Source organism: Vicia villosa, linkage group LG7 (genome assembly GCF_029867415.1).
Source record: "Vicia villosa cultivar HV-30 ecotype Madison, WI linkage group LG7, Vvil1.0, whole genome shotgun sequence".
In the NCBI taxonomy this organism is placed as follows: domain Eukaryota; kingdom Viridiplantae; phylum Streptophyta; class Magnoliopsida; order Fabales; family Fabaceae; genus Vicia; species Vicia villosa.
This window is the reverse complement of record NC_081186.1, coordinates 99,037,906-99,061,881: the sequence shown is the minus strand read 5'-3', so window position 1 is coordinate 99,061,881 and position 23,976 is coordinate 99,037,906. Positions and strand designations below refer to the sequence as shown.

Sequence of the window (23,976 nt, the reverse complement as noted above, 5' to 3'; positions counted from 1 at the left end):
CAATGGAAACGTCATGTTGAGCCTTCCGTAAATCTTCCTTGGCTCGAAGAATATTCTACTTCATATGCAACAATGGTTTGCTTAAGCTTCTCAATATCGGTTGTAGCCTTTTCAATTTTCCCATACCACATACATAGGTCTGCCTGAGATAGGCTTCCCCAAACTGTTGGAGACAACATCACCATAACCATCCAATTCCACATAATGTTGATAAATTTGAAATGAGATTTCTTCATAGTTTGCATTTCATGATGTTGAGCCACAACAGCGCGTGATCCAATAAAATAGGAGGCATGATATAAAGAGTTACATCCAAATTATTTTGAAACCACGAAACATTAGCCAATACCCTATCAATCCCCGATTAAATTGTGCCTTCTATTTGTTTATTTGACCAAGTATAATAATCTCCTTGGTTTTCCATTTCAGCTAAGTCAGTCTGCTAAAGCATATCAGTAAAATATCTATATTCTATTTCAGTCACCAACGTTCCTCCAATATGATCCTGAGCTTTGGAAACATTATTGTAATCACCAATTAGACACCATGATCCTTGTTGCTACCTATGCAAAGTCACAATATACTTCCATAAAATTCAACGATTCTCAAGCTTGTTTAAAGCATAAATCACAATGATCCAATATATAAAAGCACCATCTAGACCATACACGCCACACTGTAACAATTGACTTGAGCTACAGACAAATTTGACATCAATTATATTGTTTTTCCAAAATAGCCAAATACACTTTAAGCTTAAGTTTATCCCTTACATTGGCAGCTTTTGATTTCTTGACTCTTGTTTTAGTTAAGACAATAACCATTAGATTAAGTTGTAGGGGGACAGGAGCTTATCTCCTTTAACTTACCCACTTTATTCAGCCCCGAACGTTCCAAGCTACGATCATATTCCATAGTCTTGAATCATTAAAGGGTCTTGCAAAACCCTTAGCGCCTCAAAACCATTCTTGCATTGGGTAGTTGATGATGTACCTTCATTTAACTTAGTTTTCCCTCTATCGTTTCCTGAATTTTGAACTAGTGTCCATTACTGAACAATATCATCTGGTTATTTCTTTTTTGTTTCAGCTAGGACTATGTTGGAATGAGTTTGCTCTGGTGGTTTTTGTTTAGGTTTCCATTGCTTTTTTGGCTCAGCTTCATTACACTTATGGCCAAATTTTTGGCATTTGTCATAAAACAATGGTTTCCACTCGTATTCGACTTGCTGAGTAATCTTTCGCCCCTCATTATCATTTATAGTAATATCTTTTCTCAGTTCTTGCGTAACATCCACGTCAACTAATATCCTTGCATATGAAACACAAACTTTATTTGCAGTATATTCGTCTGTAACCAATGACGATCCAAGCGCACTCCAAGTTTTTCTTAAACTTTTTACACCCCAAAGGTGTAATGGCAATTGCAGGAGTTTATTCCAAATTGGGAGAGTCCGTAACATATCTTGCTTGAGATTAAAGTCAGACTTCCATTCTCTTATAAGCATTGGCATGTGTCTAGGGATAGCTGGGCAGACCCAAACACGCGGGGACCATCCGCACCCGAACCCGAATATGTGAAAACCCGAGTTGAGTGGGTTCGAATTCCACCCGATATTTCGGGTGCGAGTTTGGGTAGTGTGAAACCCTCACCCAAAACCCAAAATCACACCCTCACAGACATTAAATTACATAAGTGATAAAAAATTGTAATGTTGTTGTTGGAAAGTTGTAGGAAAATTGATGAAAAATTTCAATGTTGTTGTTATATTTTATGTACTTTGTTGCGAGTTTGGGTGGAAAAACCTGAACCCAACGGGTGTGGGCGTGAGTGTTATTTTTCCACCCGAATAGCCTTTAGATTAAGGTTCGGGTGGTGATTTTGGGTACACGTTTCGGTAGTGTGAAATCCACACCCGACCCTACCCATTGCCACCCCTACATGTGTCTGATGGTATATGGCCCATTTCATCAACACTAAATCCTTGTCTTTGTGCGATCGAAATTTGAAAAGGAAATAGCCATCATTGTGATAATACATATCTGACAATTGGACAAAATTCCATGTCTTCGTCATGAATTGTTTCACCATATGCATACTAACCTCGCCTCCAAGGACATACAGAATCAATGATGATTCCTCGAATTTCATCTCTAAAGATATATCTTCCTCTTTTATGTCAATTTTAATATTTCCATTGACAATTTTTGGAGCGACATATTCGATCACGATACCATGTGCAGAATTTCTATTAATGTTCAAAACATCAATCCACAACATCTTCCAAATTCTTGATACCACTTGATGAACCAAACATATCCGATTGCATTTGGTTCCCTTTTCATTGTTATTCTTCGCTTTCGTCGGTGTGACACTTTGGTTGAGATTTTCCGACAACAGAGACACCGATTTTTTTCATTATAGACTTATTATTGTTGTTATATTTATTGGCTTATAGCCACCATAAACGGGCCCTTTAAATAGTTGAATTAAATTGAAAAACATCTAAAATATTAAATAAACTTTTAAAAAAATTAAATTTACAATTTTGTAAGAAATTTAAAATATTTAATCTTGATTAAATTTGTAATTAGGTCACCTTGACAACTCAAAAGATTTAATCGAAAATAACAATTTTTTATTAGGAAAATGACTCTTTAACTTTATAGGCCGAATATTCGTTTGTGAAATTAGGTTTAGGGTTCATCTGCAGCCATATATAAGCCCCCTTTCTCTAACACTCGGTCATCCTCATACCTCACTCTCTCTTACACAGAACTCAACACCAAACAGAAACCAAAATGGCCGAGCAAACTTTCATCATGATCAAGCCCGATGGCGTTCAAAGAGGCCTTGTATGTTCCCTTCTTTCACACCTTTTTGTTGTTGTTAATATTCGTTAAATCTTATCTCTGATTATGTAAAAATTGACGATTTAAGCTTGATTTTATAATTAATTATCTTTAGCTGGTAATTATTTGTGGAAATTTCCGATAAAAATTAGTTTTTTTTTTTTTTAATTTCAATTTGAATTAGGGTTTTTTGTTGAAGTTATGTTTGAATGTCTGAACTTGATTTGATGACTTTTTAGTCAGAATGTATCATTCTGATTGGATTATTTCGAATTTATTTGCGGGGTGGTTTTGAAATTCTAGATTAATCACTTTGCATGTTGAAAGTTTAGTAATTTTTGACGGATTTGTTATGGGTGTTTCAGGTTGGTGAGATTATCAGCAGGTTTGAGAAGAAGGGTTTCTACTTGAAAGGTAACCCTTATCAAACTAAATCTTGTTTATTTGTATCATGATCAATGTTTCAATTGTTCTATTTGTTTGTGAATCACTGTTAGTATTTCATGATGTTATGGTTTTAGAATTTGGATTTTTTTTATTGATATAGGTTTTATTAGCTTTTTCGTTTTGTAATTGTTTTGTGACTTGATTTTAGGTTTGAAATTCGTGAATGTGGAGCGTGCATTTGCTGAGAAGCACTATGCAGATTTGTCTGCAAAGCCTTTCTTTAGCGGATTGGTGGATTACATTATCTCTGGTCCTGTTGTTGCCATGATCTGGGAGGGAAAGAATGTTGTGACAACCGGAAGAAAGATAATCGGTGCCACTAACCCTGCTCAATCTGAGCCTGGAACTATCCGTGGTGATTTTGCCGTTGAGATTGGCAGGTATATATACATGTTCCTGTGGATTTGTGGATTTGATCCAGGATTCATTGAACAAATTTAGTTGTCATTCATTGGTTTGATTAATTGCTGTTACTTTTGATGCAGGAATGTTATTCATGGAAGCGATGCTGTTGAAAGTGCTAACAAGGAAATTGCTTTGTGGTTTCCTGAGGGTGCTGCTAACTGGCAAAGCAGCCTTCACTCCTGGATCTATGAGTAAAGATAAAATCTATTGCGAATCTGTCTTTTTGATCCGTTGCAGATGTTTTATTTATGTTTGGTATGTTGTTTCGGTTGAAACATTTTCTATGTTTGACATTTTCACAGTTTGATTAATCAAATCCGAATCTAGTTTTGCTTTTCCTTGTGTTTGAGTCATTGATGTGTTTGTGTTTGCACTTCAAGTATACCGATATTATTCTATTACACCGTCTTATGAGTTGTGCTTATACCGATATTATTCTATTACACCGTCTTATGAGTTGTGCTTGTATGTATTGAACTTCAACAAATATTAGGGGATCACTTATTGCACCTTATTAATGCTCCAACGCTAAAGACTACAACATTAAAGAAAACCAATAGGGTCCCTAAAATTCAGAAATGCATTTCAAAGTGCATTCTAAACTACCACCACTGTTTTCTGTTGTCAAAAAATATAATTCTAAAACTAAAAATGTTAAAAGAGCATCGTTAGAGACGAATGAGTATACTTCTTGTAAGCGATATACATCATGTTCTCATTCAACATTGATGTAGTTTCTTCCATTTATGCGAATTGAAACAGACGATTGCTTACAATTTGATTTAAACAGACAATTACTTACAATAATCAAGAACAATTTTTTCATTGAATCACAATTCTCCCATTTGATATGAAACATTGCTTACAAATTTTGTGATTAGAATTTCAAGTTCGGTATCAATCAATGATTGGAATTATTTACTAATAATCTTCATAATAATGTTTTTATACTCATTCTTCTAAAACATCATCATGTAATAGTACACCAATGTGAAACTATACTCTTGGATAAATTAAGTATGATTGCACAAAATATTATTATTACAAAATATTTTTTAATGCAAGTAAATTATTTATTTTTACTTTCCTTGGCACATTTTGTGGAAGCAAGTACGGCCAAACCAAATAGTCAAAGATAGAAAAGTAAATTATTTTTACTCTCCTTGGCGCATTTCGTGGAAGCAAGTATGGCCAGACCAAATAGTCAAAGAATAGAAAAGTTGTCTAGCTCAAAGATTATCCATGTCCTCCTTTTCTTGAAGCATCTGCTTGAATCATTTATGTAAATGTAAAATCTTGCATTGGAGAATGTGTAAATATGAATTTGAAATTTGAATATCGTTGTTACTTGAGTAAGGTGTGCACGTCAGGGGTGGGAGGGGTAGCTCAACTAACATTGAACGACTGAGTTAGGGGCTAAAATAGTTGGAGGTCCAGGGTTTAATTCCTAGCAAGGGTGTAAATATATAGGTGTGCGCGTCAGATCTCAATTTTATTATTCTTGACTTTGAATTAATTTATAAGATTTTCGCTCAAAGTTTATTGGACGTCTCTGGAGCTCTGCCTAGTTAAGGGTCGGTACCCCTTCCTCTATTCATGTGTAAATCTGGTCCAAGGTTGATATGTGGCAGATCCACCACGACTTCTAGAGTGGCTAGATACTAAGAGGGAATGGGCCGATTATTGCCATTTTAGTGATTTTTCCACTTTCTGTGTATGTGCTTAGAATTGCAGGGTTTTGATTACTTTAGTCATACTTCTATGGCGTTTATGACAACACCCGTGAATCTTTTTTGTGGGGCTTCGATTTTCTCGTTCATATCCCTGACTCATCTTACCCTTCACAGTCACCCTAAAAAAGATACTTCAGAAGGATATTCTTATTTCTTTAAATAAAATATTGAAATACATCGTGATGATGTGATTCAGTTTTACATAATATCATAGACATAATAAAACATCAACATAACCATATGGGTTTGCCACCGCTTATTCGCCCTACCATCTACAATCCATTTTTGCTTTTTCGACTGACGCAATCAATTCTATCTGTAAGGGGGTAAATATTCATGTCCTTTAGCTAGCTGGTGAGAGAGGCTACATTGATCTTCATAATTTTGCATTCTTCATACTTCTAATCTTGGTGCAATATTTGGTAGATTCCTTTGGCTCCAGCAAGGTCAACGTTCACTGTGATTTGTTCCCGGTGAAAAGTGTGGAACTTCAGGTTGAGGTGGATTGGGGATGCTGCAGTGTCTAGGGACGCCACAAAGGGTCTACCGAGGATGAAATTGTAGAGACTTTTGTAAGGATCACCAAGAACTGCGAGTTGACTATTTTAACATCTTTCCCCTCCCCCACGATAATCATCAATTTGAAGTATCTCAAAGGATGGGTTGTTCAGTCGTTGAAAGCCTACAAATTGGATCCCTTGTACTGCCACAAGTTTTCCTTCTTCAGGCCTATCTTCTTGAACAACTCCAAGTACATTATGTCATAAGAGTTGCCACCACTAATAAGTATCCAAGACACATTAAAGTGACTGATAGTGGCAGTTATGACCAATGTAAAGATATCATTCAAGATTCCCCCGACCTTTTCAGTATGTTGAAAAAGGAGCAGTGGCTTTTTTAGCCATTGGTTGATGTATTTTTTTCCTTTCTTGTTGATGATCATTAACTATGCAATATGTAACATTCTATTTTCCCAACACAAATATAATTAAATCAAAGATTCTTCACACTCATTTTTACTTAGGTTGTTACACATCTTTAAACACATTGCTGGCCATATAACACTTAATTTAAACAAACATATAACAAATATTTTAATGCGTATGTTTATACTTAGGATGCTTACACGACATCCAACACATATGATATGTACTTGGAATGTATACACGACATCCAACTCATCTGATATCTTCGCATCAAAATCATAATTAAACCATACCAATTTAAAATCTCATAATAGTTTTCATAACAAAATCAAAAGCACTAATTCGTGAGTCTTCTCGAAGTGCTATCACACCAAAGTGTTGCAAATCAACATAAAAAATAATTCGCTCCCTAGTGTTACATATCAGAGCATAATCAAAGCTAAAATGAATAAACTAAAAGAAATAGCTCCAGGAGCAAACTTCCACTTAAAGCAACGTCTCTGCTCTTAAGTATCTGCGTGATGCCCATGTAAAGACAACATTCAAACAAAAGGGATGAGAATTCATTTTAATAATAACATTATAGGATGTAAAACAGAGTACAACATCTACACAATCATGCACAACAACATATCACGTTCTCACACCCAATTCATCATCAACATCATATACAACAACATCATCATCACACATAGTCATATTCAACACAATCTTCATCACAATATATCAACTACATTCATACACCCAACATTTGTATCTTAACAAATGTACATATGACTCATTATGTAATGCAACTCATTGATGAAACTCTATGCATATCCATGTGGTACCAACTCAATATTTGGTTCTTCATACAAATTGGGTCGATCCTTCTAGACCCCAAATCTACCATTCTAGATCTGCGAACCCACTCTTCTAGGTTCGGGACAAGTTACGAGTCCACCCTTCTAGACTTGCAACTTGCCTCTTGCAACAACGACACAAAGGATGCATGGCATATAATTGATTCAATAGCTCAACAACGACAATAATTCATGTTTACATTCCCCCTTTGAAACAAAAACAACAACGATTATGCGTTTTCACATAATTATCCACAAACATCAATAATATGCACATATACATCCACCAACATATTTTATCAACAACACATAATGCTCACAACTTAATAATCATGTTCATAATATATCAACATCACAACAACATCACCATCACCTTAACAACATTATCATGGCAACATCAACATATCAACATCATTATCACACAACATTATTACAACAACGCATTGATTCATGAACCGAACATATAAACCAATAACTTCATCATAGTAGGCCTATGATTAATATTTAAACATTTCACCTATCATCGTTATGTTATAACTCTGAGTGTTAGCTTCGTAACACTTCAAACGACACACCGTTTGGATACACGGTTACAAAGTTATGAGGTAAAACGTTAAAACATGTCATAGTTCCAAAAATAATTAATTTTTCAAAAATGTTACAACGACAATCGATTGTCACAGGATGACAACCAATTGTCATCTCTCATAGACCCAAAAAACACGTTTTAGAAGCTTGACAATTGATTGATGCCTTTGTGAAATCGATTGTCACAATGTAATTCCCTAAAAATTCCATTTTTCATATTACGATTAATTCATACAATTTCATGCTTTTCAATATTAAACCAGTAGCAATTTTCAACATACAAAATCATCTCCATACAATTTTATTAAGAAGAACATGACCATTATATCAAGTAACACATATTTTCAACAATTTCTTCACGATTCATTCATCAAACTCATGCCCTAAAACATCTAATTCACACCAGTTTCATCATAATTCAATTGATCTATGAATACCACAACATATCAATACACATGAACATAATCCATATTATTGCATATCAAAAACAGTATTATCATCATAATTCGAAAGAAAACTGAAATCCTACTCTACCCGTTCATCATACCCCTATTATTGAACCAAATTTCCACCCTTACCTCGTGATTGCAGAAAATTCTTGATTGATCCTTAACTTTTCCTCTCTCAAGTCCTAACTCTCTCTCTTTCTTCTTAGACTCTTGCTTCTTTTCACTATCTCCATCTTAACCTTAATATTTTTCCATAATGCCTACCTTACCCTCACTTGCTCATCATAAGTTCAATATTGCCCTTAATTTCTCAATTCAAGTACAATAATACTCCTCTCAATTGCTTTTAATTCTCTTTTAATTTCCTTAATTTACAACTAGCTTGGAACATAAGTTATCCAACATTGACTTCTTAGATTTGTTGAGGACTTTTTCATCTTTGTTAGTTCATTTTCTATTTTTAAATTCATTTCTTTATCATTATATTCTTCTTAGTCATTGTCTCCATTTTTCAATAATTCTTCCTTTTTTGTCCTGGACATCTTAAGCCATCTCTTAAGATGGTAGGCACATGTGGGTAGTTTTCATATGTATCCCAAACTTTAAATCATAATATATAATAAGGATTTTCATGCGTTGTCCTTCCCCTTTAAAAGCAAGTGCTTTATTGTATGCTCTTTTAGGTTCTAGAAAAATCATAAGAGAGAAAGTGAACAACATTTCACCCTTGCTATTGGATAAGCATAATTTCAAAAGAAATCGGTAAATGAACTAGTATGGTAAAAGCAACCCGCAATTAGGAAAATTCGAATTGCAAATCACACAAAGTAAACAAGTTTCAATAGCAAAAGCCACACTAGACTTATGCTAAAGGGACTTACACGTATTGAATTTATTGTTTATGCTACACCTGTTTCGCACCATGCCACGTTAAGGTGGATCCATCAGTTGGTGGAATCAGTGATTATTGTTGGTAGTAGCTTTCATCTGTTAGCCTCAACTCTTAGACACACGTTTCCCCAAGCCCCATATGTTGGATACCTCTCGAAGATAATTGGATCAAAACTAACTTGGACGGTGATATCTCTCCCAAATGGGAAAGCATTGCAAGGAAACATTTTGAGAGACTCTAATGATGCTTTCCACCTAGGGCAAGGTTATAGAAAAATTATTGATGAGAGTGACACTGATGATGATGCTTTCAACCTAGTCCAAGGCTATAGAAAAATTATTGATGAGAGTGACTCTGATTACCATTCTCACCTAGAGGATGATTGTACAACGAGTCATCCTTGCTACCCTATTGTGCACCACATACACTCTATATTTTCACAAAAGTCTATGTACTTCCCTCCCAAAATAAATAGCCTACCTGTAACAATAACTTACCTTAAAATGAATTTTTTAGTCTGTTAAACTAAGTCATTCATTTTGGCATAAAAGAATATGGAATTGAATAATCATTGTAATGCTATGGTGTGTTTGGGAATGAATAATTCATGGTGTGCAACAATCTCATCTTTGATAGATATGAAGAAAACAAATATGCTACCAAAACTGTGCAAAACAGTTTGATAGAGAAACAAATATGTACTCCTTCAGAAACAAGTAAGGAAGATTCAGTAACTTCGAACCTGGTTGAGATACAATGCTGCAAGCTGCATTTACCATATAATGAACCACAAGAGAAAAACTTGCAGAAGTTACAAACCACAATTCATTAAAAATCTAACACCAAGCAATTTTACATTTTAGACTCATGGCATCATGTTAGCCAACAACATCATACTCCAACTAGATTAAAAGCTTATTTACTGCATCTCAACCCCTGCTGACACAACCATTTCGCGTTTCAGGAGCACAAATTACTCATTGGAAAATGTTATTTTAAGCTCACATTTGTGTTAAAAAGTTTTGACTCTGAAACCAAACACACCAAGTCCTTTAAGGCTTTTTAAGCTCACATTAGGGTTAAAAGTTAACTTTGTCTTGCTGAAATGTTACTGCATGCTGAATGCCAGGCATGAAGATTATAGAAGCAGCAAAAGGCCATCAATGCTATAACTCTAGGAGATTGACAGGTTTCTTGAACTGATATCTATCGTGAAAGTAGTTTGTATGAGGGTAAGTCTTCAAGACGCAATACTTCTTCTTGAAGAAGCTCTTTCTCGAGCTCACGCCGTGTAGATTTCATCACTGTCTGCCAGAACATTAATAATTGTTATATTAGCAACGAAAGTTGCTAGTAATCTATAGCTAAGAAGTAAAGGTCAGCAGCTAGGAAACAAGATCATCATCACCTCCAAGATAATATCTCAATTTTAACAGAGATAAATATTGTTTCTCTATTAAACTGTATTTCTGTTTACTATTTTTGAAACACTTATTTAATTTACTATTTATGAAAATTATACATACAATTATTTTCAATGTTATCCTTATCATTGCATCTATTGCCATTTAACAGAGATTGGCAAGAAACTAAACGATGTATATGGACAAAATTGAATATAATTCTCACAAACATCGTTACCCTTGTATAGGAAAATATTTACTTATATATTTTAAAACAAACAATTCAGAGAAAGAATGTCTAATATTTGTAATCTGTCATGACACTCCATTTTGTACTTACTATTAAAAATGGAGAGGACTTTCGGAAATCAAATATGTCCTATATAAGTATAAGGAGTTAAGGACCAATTTACAACTTGCATAGAGGAAATTAGGAAATAGATTGCAAATTTTTCGTTAAAGGACCGAAGTTTAATTGACTATCAGAATTTTATATGAACCACAAATATATTTTTCACCTTAATACCCTTGGTTAAATTTGGTTGGGCCGTAATGTTTTTCCTATTTCTACAAGCTGAGGTTAAGGGATACTTACATTAAAATCCATGTATGAGGCTCGCATAGAAAGCCATTGGTGATCCATCAGCTTGAAAGCTATGCAGTAGAGAAGATCAAAAGCTGATTCATTTTCTGCCAGACAAACATGAATAGATTTAGTTACTGAAAGTTGCAAGCTAACACTGAAACGTGCAAGTAAATGCTATAATATTGTAGACACAAGTTTTCGATACGATCAAATTCCTTTCTTCCCTTGATCTATAAAAAACTCGGGGATGGAGTTCAGGGCTACCTTCAAGAAACTTTAGGAAAGTTGCTCCCACCAGTGTGCGTGGCTTCACTGAAAATGCAAAGGATATTATTGTTAGAATATATTATGCAATTCTAACAATTATTAATAAATAACTATTCCTGAGACTGATTCAATTTTTAACAAACAATATGTCATCATGAATGACCCAAGAGGTAATTGACGATGACCCTTTCTGTGCTGATTCAATAGCAAAATGTCAGCATATATAACATTGAAAGGTCACCTTAAATTTAAAACAGTTTCATGAATTAACCTATCTGGCCGTCAGAAAAATTAAATGATCAGAAACAAGAAATTATAATAACATGAAAAGTTACAGACCTGCTTCAAGATCAAGCATCTGCACCAGCATGAATGTGATGTTAACACCAGCAACAGCAAACGGATATTCCCACACGGACCGATCTCCTTCCCGCTTCCATAAAAGATCCTGGAACGATTTCTACAAAAATAGAAAGTATAAGTTTTATGACACAGAACATGGGTGGTAACAACCTATGTGATTTATTTGTTACAGTTTCAAATTAGTATGAGCAAACCAAAAATTTAAATCATACCGGGAAATTCCTAGCAAAGAACAGAAAATTCTCCAGAGAAATAAAACCACCCCCCCTGACAAACACATACAAATAAAAATCATTAGCAACAACTTATTAACAATAACACAAGATCTGGCAGTGAAAAATATAAGGACAATATCTACCTAAAATCTGTTGATGGATCCTTCCCTTGCCAGCCCATTTCCTTCCACTGCTCAGATATCAAGCCACGGAGTTCTTCTTCAGGAAATGCAACATTCCATAAAGCCTTAAGGGCCTCCTATAATGTAATATATGTAAATTAAAATCTCAAGACATCAAATATTGCACATATAGAGTAATAAACCATGGGAAGAATAAAAAACTATGTGTACATAGGTTAAAATCTTTAATGTACATCATAATTCATAAATGTTGCCACATTGCTTACAAAGACTGAAAAATAGTAGTGATAGAATTGATACCTGGTGCTCAATTATAGAACTATCATATGGAACATCTATTCGTCTCTGTAGCTTCTGCAAGCATTCCTCCTAAGGATTGGAATTAGAACGTTATGTTAATTTTTTGTGGCTAAATTAGAAACAGAAATATATAAGTAGAGAGTGCTCCCAGATTTCACATGTATATTGACACCATAAACATAAAGCTGAATAGCAATTGGTAATCAAAATTCTATCCAATAACAATATTTTCTTGCATCCCCCAAACAATATTTGCGATTTGGAGGACAAACAGGAAAAGGAGCACATACCCATAATACAACAGAAAGTTACTTTCATTATTTGGTAAGAACAAGATTGCAAAAATGTTCATGTAACCAATTTAGAAGATGTGTTCTTTTTTAAAAAGTTGAAGCATTCTCACTCCATATATGACATTCTCTAAAAAAATTTGTTTTCTTTTGGTTTTTGCTGGGAAATGTACAGGGCATAAAAGTTAACAGAAATACTCTACATAAATTAAAACAAGCTTCAGTAATTATAGAACTAGTACCTGGGCTAGAGTTAAATCAAAAAAGCTAGACGCATCACTATCTCTTCTCTGTACACATACACAAGACAGACTTCTACCAAGCCATGCTGCTGATCCTGCCACAGCCTCAGCTGTAAAAAAACAAAATTGCCCATCAATGACTCCTCTAAGAACTTTTATGCTACTACAAATTTCATCCTAAATTGACAACCAAGCAAGATTTGTTGCAGTAAGTACTTATTTCATCCTTAACACACAGTTCCTTTATCCTTCATTTCCCATGCAAAAACAGAAGCATTCAGCTTATTTGAACCACATTTTCATAACAAACAAGAACGCAAGTTTCTATAAATGGCTTATTTTTCTAACAGTTTACATAATTTACATTTTATTTCAATTAAACCCTCAAAAAGGATCAAAACAACAACTGATCAACAAACAATGACTCCATTGTGTAAAAGCAGCCCAATACAACATCTCCTTGAATTCAATTTCAATCAAAGAAAGAAACTATCAATCACTTTGTTAAATTCCCAAACAATTTATGCATTCATAATCACAGCAAGCTTAACCTATAAACCTCTAAAACAAAAAAAAAAGCCAATTCAACTTAGCTCCATCATAGAAAACCTATGTATAATGTATTGCATAGCTTAATTTAGAATTTGATGCTATAATAAAGTTTCTCAGTAGCAGAATTTCAGAAAGAAGCTTCAACATAAAGAAATGGAAAACATTTGATAACAAATTATAGATGAATTTCGTGAACACCAGATCTATCTACAGGGATAAAAAAGTAAAATAAATTAATAATAGAATTGAAAAATATATAAAAAAAATTCACCTACCAATGCAACTTAGAATATCACCCATCATCAGATCACGAAGCTAAAATAAAGCGAAAAATAAAATAAAAAATAATAATATATATATATATATATACGGTTTATGATCAATCTATTATAGATGTACGACAACTAGACAAGTACAACCAACTATAGAGAGAGAAAAAAAGTTGCTAAAAAAGAAAACAAAAAACAAAAAACAAAAAACAAAAAAACGAGAAAATTGGAGTGAGATAAAATATAAAAAAAATATAAAAAAAAATTGACCAGAATTTGAATTGCAGGTTTCTCCATGCGGTGTAGTTCTTCTAACAGCAACGAATGAAGCGCCTCTATTATCCATTTTCTTCTTCTTCTTCAACAATATCTACTACTATAGCATCATCATCATCACCATCACCAAGCTATATTCCATTTTTTAACCGTAAAATCTCACCGTCGAAATCTGAAGATGCTGGAAACTGTAAAATCTCGCCGTCGGAATCCGAAGATGCCGGAAACAAACGGAGAGTGAATCGGCGGTGACGGAATCCGGTGAGAGATTGAGGAATGGAATGGGAGAGGAGAAGAGAAGAGTTAGGGTTTGTTTAATTGAGATCTGAGAGGAATGGAATAGAATAATATAAGAAGAGTTTTGGAATGGAAAACGGTTACGGTTAGAGTTTGGAGATGAAGAGAAAACTGTTACTCTCTGCTCTTATGCTTTGCTTCACCTTCGTTATTATGGCGTTAACGTTTTGTTTAAATTTATATTCTCGCTATAAATTTGATTTAAATATGACTATTTTTGGTATAAGATTTAGATATTATTTTAATATCATAATTTTACTATTTCCGGTGCATAGCAATATTAGATACTATTTGGATGTAGTTTGGTTTCAATTTTGAAAAAAAATTAAAGTTGATTTTAAATTTGTAAAAATGATTTTTACATATTTATATATGCTTTAATAGAATTATGTTTTTTAAATGAATTCTAATTTTCAATTAGAAAATTTATGGAGTAGTTTTTAACTTCTAAGATTAATATTAAATTTGAATTTAATGTACAGTCCAACATTTACATAAATGTGTTTAAGTATATATTATTTTGAATGTGTCTCCTCTTTAAAATTTAAATGTGCTATTCTTTTATTAATAAAAAAGATTTGGGTCATGCTAACGAGTGCCCTAGGGGCACTCTTTAAGCTTTCCAAATAAAGAAAATATTGTATTGAATACAAGTCTTTTAAGAAAAAACATACCTTTTATTGTTTAGAAAAGTCACTTATTTTAATTTTCAATGCATTCAATACAAGTATTTTCAAACAAGAATATACCTTTTTTAAACTCTTAACGAGTGCCCCAGGGGCACTTGTTAGCATTACCCAAAAGATTTTTAGATTAACTATTCAAATTTCTCATTTATAAAAGTAGTTTAAATTTCTGCCTTATAATCAACCGTTAGTTGATCCAGTAGTGATTGGCGCAAATCACTTGATGCCGGAACTCGTCCCCATGTCAGAACTCGCCTCCAAACCATAGGATATCCTACTAGTATTAATCTTTTTCCGCCTTCGGAGATTGAGATTTAATTTCTTAGTTTTGGCTTCTTCTTATGAAAAATTTGAGAGGGATGATTAATTAGTTTCACCAATTTGCTTCTCTCCCGCGTTGCTTCACATCATATTTTATTAATCTATTTCTAAACACAATTGTATAAACTTTTGAATCTTAATTTAACGTGCATTTAAATATAATATAATTAGAGTAATAAGTTAGTCGTTATAAAAACATTATTTTTTAAAAATATTTGGAAATATACCACTTTTGTTTTTAAATTTTATTAATTTGTTTTGTTCCTACCAAAATGTATTCATAATAACTTTAGTTTCTATGTAATATTCATTTAAGTTTTTATTTTAAGAATACTAAAACCAAATATTTTAAGGTTAAATATCTTTTTGAATCCTTTAAATGAATCAATTTTCATATTTACTTCGTCAAAATATTTCTTTTAAATATTAGCCTCTTATAAGTCTTCCATCTACACTAATAGTCTATCTAATTAATGTTTGTTGACACACGAATGAGTTGCAATTTGTAACAATTTTTTGGCGACGGGGCAGATGTGTGAGAAAATCAGCATGACAAAGATGTTAGTGTGACACGTCATCCTCCGTTAACGCATACTAGTTGAAAACATAATTAGTATGATGAAAAACTTTAGAGAGATTATTGTTTAAAGAAAATATTTTGAAGGATTAAAAGCGAAAATTGATATATTTAATAAGGCCACAAAAATATTTATCTCAATATTTTATATAAAATAAAATTTATCTTAATATAAATAATTTTTTTTAAAATTAGAATAAATTATCAAAAGCAAAAATAAAAAAACAGTATAAATGCAAGAATTAAAAAAAAAAAACAAAATTATAAAAACTAAAAATAAAACTCATAATATTTGCTAGCTGGATTTTTAAATTAAAACTAATATTAATATATACACTATTAAGAAAAAGTCATACCACAATGGTTGGAAAATGGATACCACGGCGTCTGACCAACCGTTGTGAAATAAGGGGTGGTTGTATGTCTGGTGCTTTCTACCACGGTTGCACGACCGTGATAATAAGTCATGTAACGTGCTACCTATCACAATGGTTACACTAAACAATCGTTGTGATATATATATATATATATATATATATATATATATATATATATATATATATATATATATATATATATATATATATATATATATATATATATATATATTTATGTCATGGGTTCAAAATTCAACAATAACAATTTATTTGAAATATAATTAACAATTCACCACTGATACAATAGATAACAGTTGTGGAAAGTACTCTGAGTTTATTATATAATATGTAGATTGCTTGTTTTTCCATACGCCTAACTAAACAAATACAACAATTCAAATTGATGAAGAAGAAAATCATTTGAAAAGTCAACTATTCTTGAAAAACAACTTAACAAATCACTATTTTTCGAATTGCATGCATGTCATAACTCATATCTTGCTCTTTAACATATAGAATATGGTTCGATGAGTTAAGTCATTCATAGCATTAATTATTTTTCTTCTAGTTTATTTTGAATAACATCAATTTTTTGAATAATTCTGACTTATCATCATAACAACCTTGATGATAGTGACGATGATGAGTCAGAATTAGTCAATAAATTGATGTTATTCAAAATAAACTAGAAGAGGAGGAATCGATGCTATGAATGACTTAAATCATTGAACCACATTTTATATGTTAAAGAGTGAGAGATGAATCATGAGATAAATGCAATTCAAAAAACATTGATTGATCTAAGTTGGTTTTCAATTTAAATGAATGCATTTTCAATGAAAGGTTAGTGAAACAAGCAATCTACATACGATATAATAAACTCAACTGTCAATATGCATAAGAAATTAATGACGCAAGATCACAAAATCAAAATATTGCTAAGTCACAAGAAGCTTTTTTCTTGCCACATAGCAATGTTTTGTTCTTGTTAAAATGTTTCACGAACATACCTTTTATTGAAAAATTTATATAATTAATGTTCGAAGTTCCTCTACTTTGTGTTGTTATGAAAAAAATACAAGGCGAATGAAGTTTACACAATAGCTTCATACTTCTTGTATTGCTTCTCCATAACAACACAAATCATATGTAAACCATAGCCAAAGTTTGTGCTTTGTTAAGATAATTTTCTTCATTCATTTTCCCTACAAGTCAAAAAACACAATGACAAATGTAAAGAGATTCGGAAACATAAACTATAATCATATTTGGATCAACTTTCAAAACATAAACACCATGACATTAGCAGCATATATGGAACATTTATCAAATGAAAAAAAAAACCTTTTTCAATAAGACCTATAAAAAATGAGAGAACTTGATGACCTTTAAGTTTGAAGAAACTTATGATGATGAGTTCACTGTGTGGAAGAGAGAGATGTTAGGGTTTTGTTTTGATAAAAATAGAAGAAAGTTTATGAAGAAGAAGAATTAAGATAAAGCGTATGAACTTGATTACCTTTAAGTTTTAATAAGCTTATGAGGACGAGTTCGCTCCATGTGGAAGGGAGAGATGTTAGGGTTTTATTTTCATAGTGATGACTATTATGTGGTTGTAGGTTTGTCTGATATTCCACATAAGAAAAGAAGGGTAGTATTGTGAAAGAGTTACTGAGCTACAATCACAAAATTTCGTAGTGCAGTTTGGGCTAGAGAAAATTGATGGAAGTATTGATTTTGACTTGTGGAAAGTTCAAGTAAAAGATGGGTTAATACAATTAAGATTACACACAGTGCAAGATTATGTCAGTGGTTGAAGAGCTTTCTGTCAACAAGGAAATAACACCATAAGTTTGCAACTTAGTTTTTGACATGTAAAATTCTTGGAGTGGTTTGACTTCAAGCGAAATTTATACTTCATGATAAAGTATATGATTGTGGTGATGAAAATGTGAAATTCTTGAAGAGGTTTATCTTCAAGTGAAATATATTCTTCATGAGACAATATGCTAGTTTTTAAAATTATGATTGTCGGTGAAGACAACGTGAAAATTCTTAGAGTGGTGTAGCTTCAAGTGAATATATTCTTTATGGTGGAGTATGATTGTGGGTGAAGACAATTAAAGTTAATATATTATTTTCAATCAAGGTGGAGATTGTTGGTGTTGGTTGAAAATATATATGTTGAAGAAGTCCCATATTGCTTAGTTTTGTGATGGGAGAGGGAGTCCAAGGCTATATATTATATAAGTTCTTTGAAGTTCCACGTCGCTTAGTTTTGTAAAGTAATAGGGAGTCCAAGTCTATATATAGGATTCAAATTCTTCGTTATTAGATACACCAATCAAAAATACTTTAAGCAGGTATTTAACTTACTTTGTTCTCTTATACTCTTGTATTAGAGTGTTGTGAAATATAGTTAAATATTTGTTTTGGAGGGTATGAGTGTATTGGGAGCATGGGTAATTGAGGGTATATTATGTGTTGTAATACTTTTCATATAGTATTATTCTCTAGTTGTCTATTGACAACGACCGTGGTTTTTTCTTCGGTTTTGGAGTTTTTGTGTTGTGTTCTTGTGTTGTGATTATATTCCTCTTTTTTCTTTATGCTTTGTTTGTTTGTGTTTCCTAAAACTACCAAATGACCTCAAGATAGTTTTCTCTAAATTGTACAAGCACACACACGTTCAAACAATAAGAAATAACAATCTTTCACACAAAATCTTTAATGATCATGCATCCATACAAATCTATCTTTGACCAAACTTCTTGGTTCTACTCCAACCAATATTAATTTCAGTTCTTTCATTTGTTTTAGTGTGACATTTGTGAGTACATTATCTACCACACCAAAATCCCACTCCCACTTGTTATCGATCAATCTACCATTTTTTGCCACTTTCTCATCTTTATGGTTTGAAACAAAACACAAAACAAATTTAGAAACAGATCACTAAGAGGTTCTTTCTCAATCCATTTAATCCTTCCAAAATAAACGTCTCTTCAATCTCTGTTAGGAGTAAATTAATGATAAATTCATGTGTTAATATAAGTGATTTCTTCTCTAAAACTGATGCAACTTGTGATAAATCCATAGGTTTTTGTTAAGAATTGAACTGAACAAGTCTAGTTCGTGCGTAAAGCAAATCAAATCACTTGTGGGTGTTATGGTTGCAGGTTTAGAGCCGAATTGAAACTTGAGAAGAACATGAGGAGGAAAGAAAGCTGGAAGTCTCAAAGGCAGAAGAAAAAGATGGAAAGTGCAAAGGGCGCGCCGCGAGAGTTCCTAGGGCGCGCCGCGAAAATATCTCTATTTTGAAGCGCGCCGCGCCAGTCCGATGCCGCGCCGCGGCCTCGGCGTTAAAAACCCAAAACTTCTATTTAAAAGCCCTAGCTTCCAAGAGAAAAGCAGAACTTTGGGAAGAGCGAAATTAGGAGAGCAATCTGAAGGTGCAGCCACAATCATCAATTGAAGACCAATTCTCTATCAAGCGAAGACATTCCTTTGATGAAGATGAATTCTTCCATTAATCTTTGTGTGTTCTTCATGTCTATGGAGAGCTAAACCCCTCTTGTTGAATCTAAGGTAGTAGTTAACCTATGAATATACAATACCATTAATTAATTCCTGTGAACAATTATTTGAATTCATTATCAATAAGAAATCTTGTTTTTATTCTTAAATTATCGTTGAATCTTTGATCGAAAGAAAGGATTTAACTTTTGCCCTAGGTTACTATATTGATTCAATTGCAATTTGCAGAGATGGAATTGGGATTGAGTTTTCATAATTATCGTTCTTAATTACTATTATCGATATTGATATTTGGAGAGATCGAATCTCATACCGGTAAAAGTTATCTAATTTGATTTGCAGACATGGAATCTTATTTGAGGATAAGTGAAGATAATGATTCAAAAGATTGTTCAATTGTGAATTAATTGATAATTGTATAGGAATAGGTTGATGAACCCTAAGGTTCAACATATTTCTCTAATCGTTAACAACAGTTCATTACTCGCTTTTAATTTATTGTTTACTTTTGATATTATTAGAATCATAAAACAATCCAACTCAATTTTCCTAACTCAAAATAAACAACTATAGAACGGCAGTGATATTAACCAATCCCTGTGGATACGATATATTACCGAAAATATTTACCCAAAAATACTTTCAACAATCTCCTAGTTTGCAAGCAATACTTTCAGAAAACTAGTTATGTCCCTCCTCTGTTGCCACTCCTAGTGACATCAAGTCCCTCCACCACAAAGAGTGTTTCCTACTGGTTATTGGTGCATTAATATTAATTGTACTTGATTTTATAATGTCCTACCTATAAGATAGCAATCTTTCCTGAACAACTCCTTAATCATTTTGAATCCCCCATCTTCATTTTCTCAAAAGTGCATTGATGAATAATTCAATATGTTTGACACCTTGCCCTCCTTTCTCACTTGACTTGCATACAATGTCTCACTTCACCTACTTGATTTTCTCCCTTTCATCTATTCCTCCTTATAGGAATTTTTGTTGTATCTTGATCATTTCTTGGATAATTTTCCTTGGCACTTTATAGAATGATATGTAGTAAAATGATATACTACTCAACATAGAATTCAACATTACTACATTGCCCCCAATTGACAAATATCTTCCCTTCCATCGCCAGTGAAATTACCTCCAATATTTAATGGTAAGGTTACTCGCCCCGGATCGGACAAACATCCTTGGGTTTGTCCCTCTAGATATGCCAAGGAAATAAAATGGAACCGAGCCCACACAACAAGACAAAAAGGTGGATGCACCCTGCATGAAGTCTTCCTTCAAATTTATTCCGAAAAACTTACTTTTATAGAGATTGACACGCAATCCTGAGGCCGATTCAAATCCACATAGAATTTCTTTGTTGCTCCAAATATTGCTCCAAGAACCCTCTCCCACAATGATTGTGTCAGCTACGAATTGTAAGATTTGAAAGTTGATTTAATCATTTACTTTGAAGCTAGGGAATTTCTCTATTTTGGCCACATTTTATACCAAACCTGCCAAACCTTTTGCTGCCATTATAATCTCCCTATTGTATACCCGCCCCACTTGGGTTGGGCTCCTATTAACAACGATAGACATGTAACTTCTACAGATGCACGCTTTCATCTAACTTAATCAGTTAGGATCAAAGTTCACTATTCTCATCACATAACAAAGGTAGTTTCAACTCACGTAATCATGGGTCTTTTCGAAGTCGATCTTGAACAACATATGCTTCTTTTTTTGCCTCCGAGATAAGTTCATTAATTTATTGATCACTAACACAATCAAGTATTTGTCTATTAATCGATACAAATACAAATTGACTTGTTGATATCAACTTTCTAACTGCCTTCTTCAATCTTACAACAAGAATATTTTAAATGAATTTATATAAGGAACCTATCAAACAAATAGTTATATACTCACTAAACTCCCAAATATTTTCTCTTTTTAGAATGGATCATTAATGTTATATTTAGTTTGTATCTTTAAGTTATGTTGATCATGTTGCATTGTAGTTCTTTATGATAATTTTGTAATATCAAGAACCATAATTTTTATTCTACAATTAAAGATTGACATTATTCATATTTTCATTCAACATTCCTCATTTTTGAGATGATTGACTCAATGTTTTGAGCTAGAAATTTGAACTATTGCTTCTAAAGACATATATTATTGCAAAATATTAGATAATCAAATTTTAAGACTTTTCAAATCTAAAATTTTAAGTACAAAAAGAAAATGTGAAGAAAAAACATGGATGAATTTGAAGTGTTTACGTGTGATTTTTCAATATTAAAATTATCGTGTAATTTTTAAAGGAAACATATTGAAAATGACAAAAGTGATACTATAATATCAAATAAAAAAATCAATTAAAAAAATTTAAAACAACAATAAAATAAAATAAAAAAGGCAAATTGAGAATGGTACCTAGAAAGATGAAGGATGGTGAAGAAAAGCCACAAATAAGAGACATGTAAAGTTTAAACTTTAAAGTGCAAAAACAAGGGTGGTCAAATAAGAGCTAATTGAAAGAGACAAGGTAGGGCATTTGTTCAAACCAAATAAAGGAATTAAATTTCATTATCATCTCAATCAACCCATAAAAGGTCAAGAAAATTTAGGTTTAGTCTCACTAATCCCATTTGAACTAGTTTTGCTTATGTTTGTACAAATTAAGTCTATGATAATAATTATTTAGACTAAACATGTTGAATCTAGTTGTATAAAATGGTTAAGAGGATGTTGACTATGTAACTATCTTTGAGGACTATTCAATCTATGTTACACAATTTAAAGAGACGTGCCACCTAAAATCAAAGTAAGTGTGTGGTCCAAATTGATGCAGAAAGAAAACTTCAATAATACTTCCTTTTTTTTTCTTTTTTAAAATTAATAATATTTGTTTACTGATATTAATTACTCCTAGTTTTTTATACACTCAAAAGAATAGTATAATGAACTTTTTCATTTCTTTCTTTTGAGAAATGATTATAATCTTTATTTAGAAATAGAAGAAGATAGGACAGGATGATAATTCAATCCACATCTAATTACATCTACACAATTAGGGTGTTTTTTTTCTTTTTTTTATAGAATGGTCTCCTTCTTTCTGTTTAGCTTTCAACTCTTTGTCTTTGAAAAAAGCTTTGCACTATTGAAGTAGTAATACAATAAGCTAAAGAATTTAGATGACAGTGAAAAATAATTAAAGGGTTAAATAGTCTTTTAATTTAGATAAGTTGGCACGTTTTTGTTTTCCGTCCTTGTATTTTCTTTAGGATGAAGTCCTCAAATGTTAAATTTCATTTAGTTTTAGTTTCTAAGAAGTTAAAATTGATAGGTTTTCTGCGGATTTTTCTTTAAATTTTCCTGCGAATTTTAATTTTAGAGATTAAAATCAAAAGAAATTTTACATTCAAGAATCATTTCTAAGATAAATAAAATACATGGACGAAACAAAAAAAATACGTCAGGTAAAAAAAACTATTTGAGTCATAGTTAAATTATCAATAATAATTAATAAAAAAAATATTTTTTTAGATCAAAAATCAAATTTTTTCGCTCAAATTTTGTTAATAATTCGTTTTTCATAAGAGACAAGAGAATAATTTTATAATTAGCTCAAAAAATTTCATGTTGAGAGGTACTCATGAACAAATGAGAAAGCAAATGTGTAAAATATATAGAAATAAGTTAATTACTATTAAATATGTTAAATTATATAAAAATTTGTTAAGAAATGTGGTTGGACCTGACTCAACCTAGAAAACCGGCTTGAAGGGTGAGGATTGCTCCCACTTATAAGGACATGTTCAGGTCATATATTGTTCGATGTGAGACTCTTAACACACCCCCTCACGTCCAGGACTAGACAACTGGAGCGTGGAAATAAATGGTGGATGGCCCGATAGCGGAAACCATAGAAGGTGGTCCACCGAATCTTAAACGAGACTCTGATACCATGTTAAGAAATGTGGTTTGACCTAACTCAATCTTACAAAACCGGCTTGAAGGGTGAGAATTGCCCCACTTATAAATACATGTTCAGGCCACATATTATCTGATATGGGACTCTTAAAAAATTTCATTTAACTACATTTTAATTATATGATGCGGTCGAGAGCACTTAGGA

At 32.5% G+C, this 23,976-nt stretch overlaps 2 protein-coding genes across 4 annotated transcripts; one reads left to right on the top strand and one right to left on the bottom strand.

Annotated features, from left to right (window-relative positions):
• The first annotated feature begins 2,687 nt into the window (after positions 1-2,687).
• On the top strand, positions 2,688-4,042 carry LOC131617976 (nucleoside diphosphate kinase 1). Its single transcript, XM_058889246.1, has 4 exons — positions 2,688-2,855; positions 3,218-3,266; positions 3,448-3,679; positions 3,785-4,042. The coding sequence occupies exons 1-4, from the start codon at positions 2,802-2,804 to the stop codon at positions 3,897-3,899; spliced, it is 450 nt and encodes a 149-aa protein (XP_058745229.1). The 5' UTR covers positions 2,688-2,801; the 3' UTR covers positions 3,900-4,042.
• A 5,851-nt stretch (positions 4,043-9,893) lies between these two features.
• On the bottom strand, positions 9,894-14,513 carry LOC131616104 (uncharacterized). Of its 3 annotated transcripts, none has more exons than XM_058887347.1 (9): positions 14,035-14,513; positions 12,944-13,053; positions 12,412-12,480; positions 12,112-12,227; positions 11,966-12,020; positions 11,730-11,850; positions 11,388-11,435; positions 11,133-11,227; positions 9,894-10,442 (listed from the first exon to the last, which is right to left on the bottom strand). In XM_058887347.1, the coding sequence occupies exons 1-9, from the start codon at positions 14,108-14,110 to the stop codon at positions 10,341-10,343; spliced, it is 792 nt and encodes a 263-aa protein (XP_058743330.1). In that variant the 5' UTR covers positions 14,111-14,513; the 3' UTR covers positions 9,894-10,340. The 3 variants fall into 3 exon arrangements, with proteins under 3 accessions (XP_058743330.1, XP_058743332.1, XP_058743331.1); XM_058887349.1 differs by having other exon boundaries at positions 9,894-10,438; XM_058887348.1 differs by lacking the exon at positions 14,035-14,513 and adding an exon at positions 13,771-13,910.
• Between the last annotated feature and the right edge of the window lie 9,463 nt (positions 14,514-23,976).

Coding starts and splice junctions, on each gene's coding strand:
- LOC131617976 (XM_058889246.1), top strand. CDS start 2,802: ATGGCCGAGCAAACTTTCATCATGATCAAGCCCGATGGCGTTCAAAGA. Junction 3,267..3,447: donor GAAGGGTTTCTACTTGAAAG/GTAACCCTTATC, acceptor ACTTGATTTTAG/GTTTGAAATTCGTGAATGTG. Junction 3,680..3,784: donor TTTGCCGTTGAGATTGGCAG/GTATATATACAT, acceptor CTTTTGATGCAG/GAATGTTATTCATGGAAGCG.
- LOC131616104 (XM_058887347.1), bottom strand. CDS start 14,110: ATGGATAATAGAGGCGCTTCATTCGTTGCTGTTAGAAGAACTACACCG. Junction 13,054..14,034: donor AACCTGCAATTCAAATTCTG/GTCAATTTTTTT, acceptor GTTTTTTTACAG/CTGAGGCTGTGGCAGGATCA. Junction 11,851..11,965: donor TCTTTGCTAGGAATTTCCCG/GTATGATTTAAA, acceptor CTATTTTTGTAG/AAATCGTTCCAGGATCTTTT.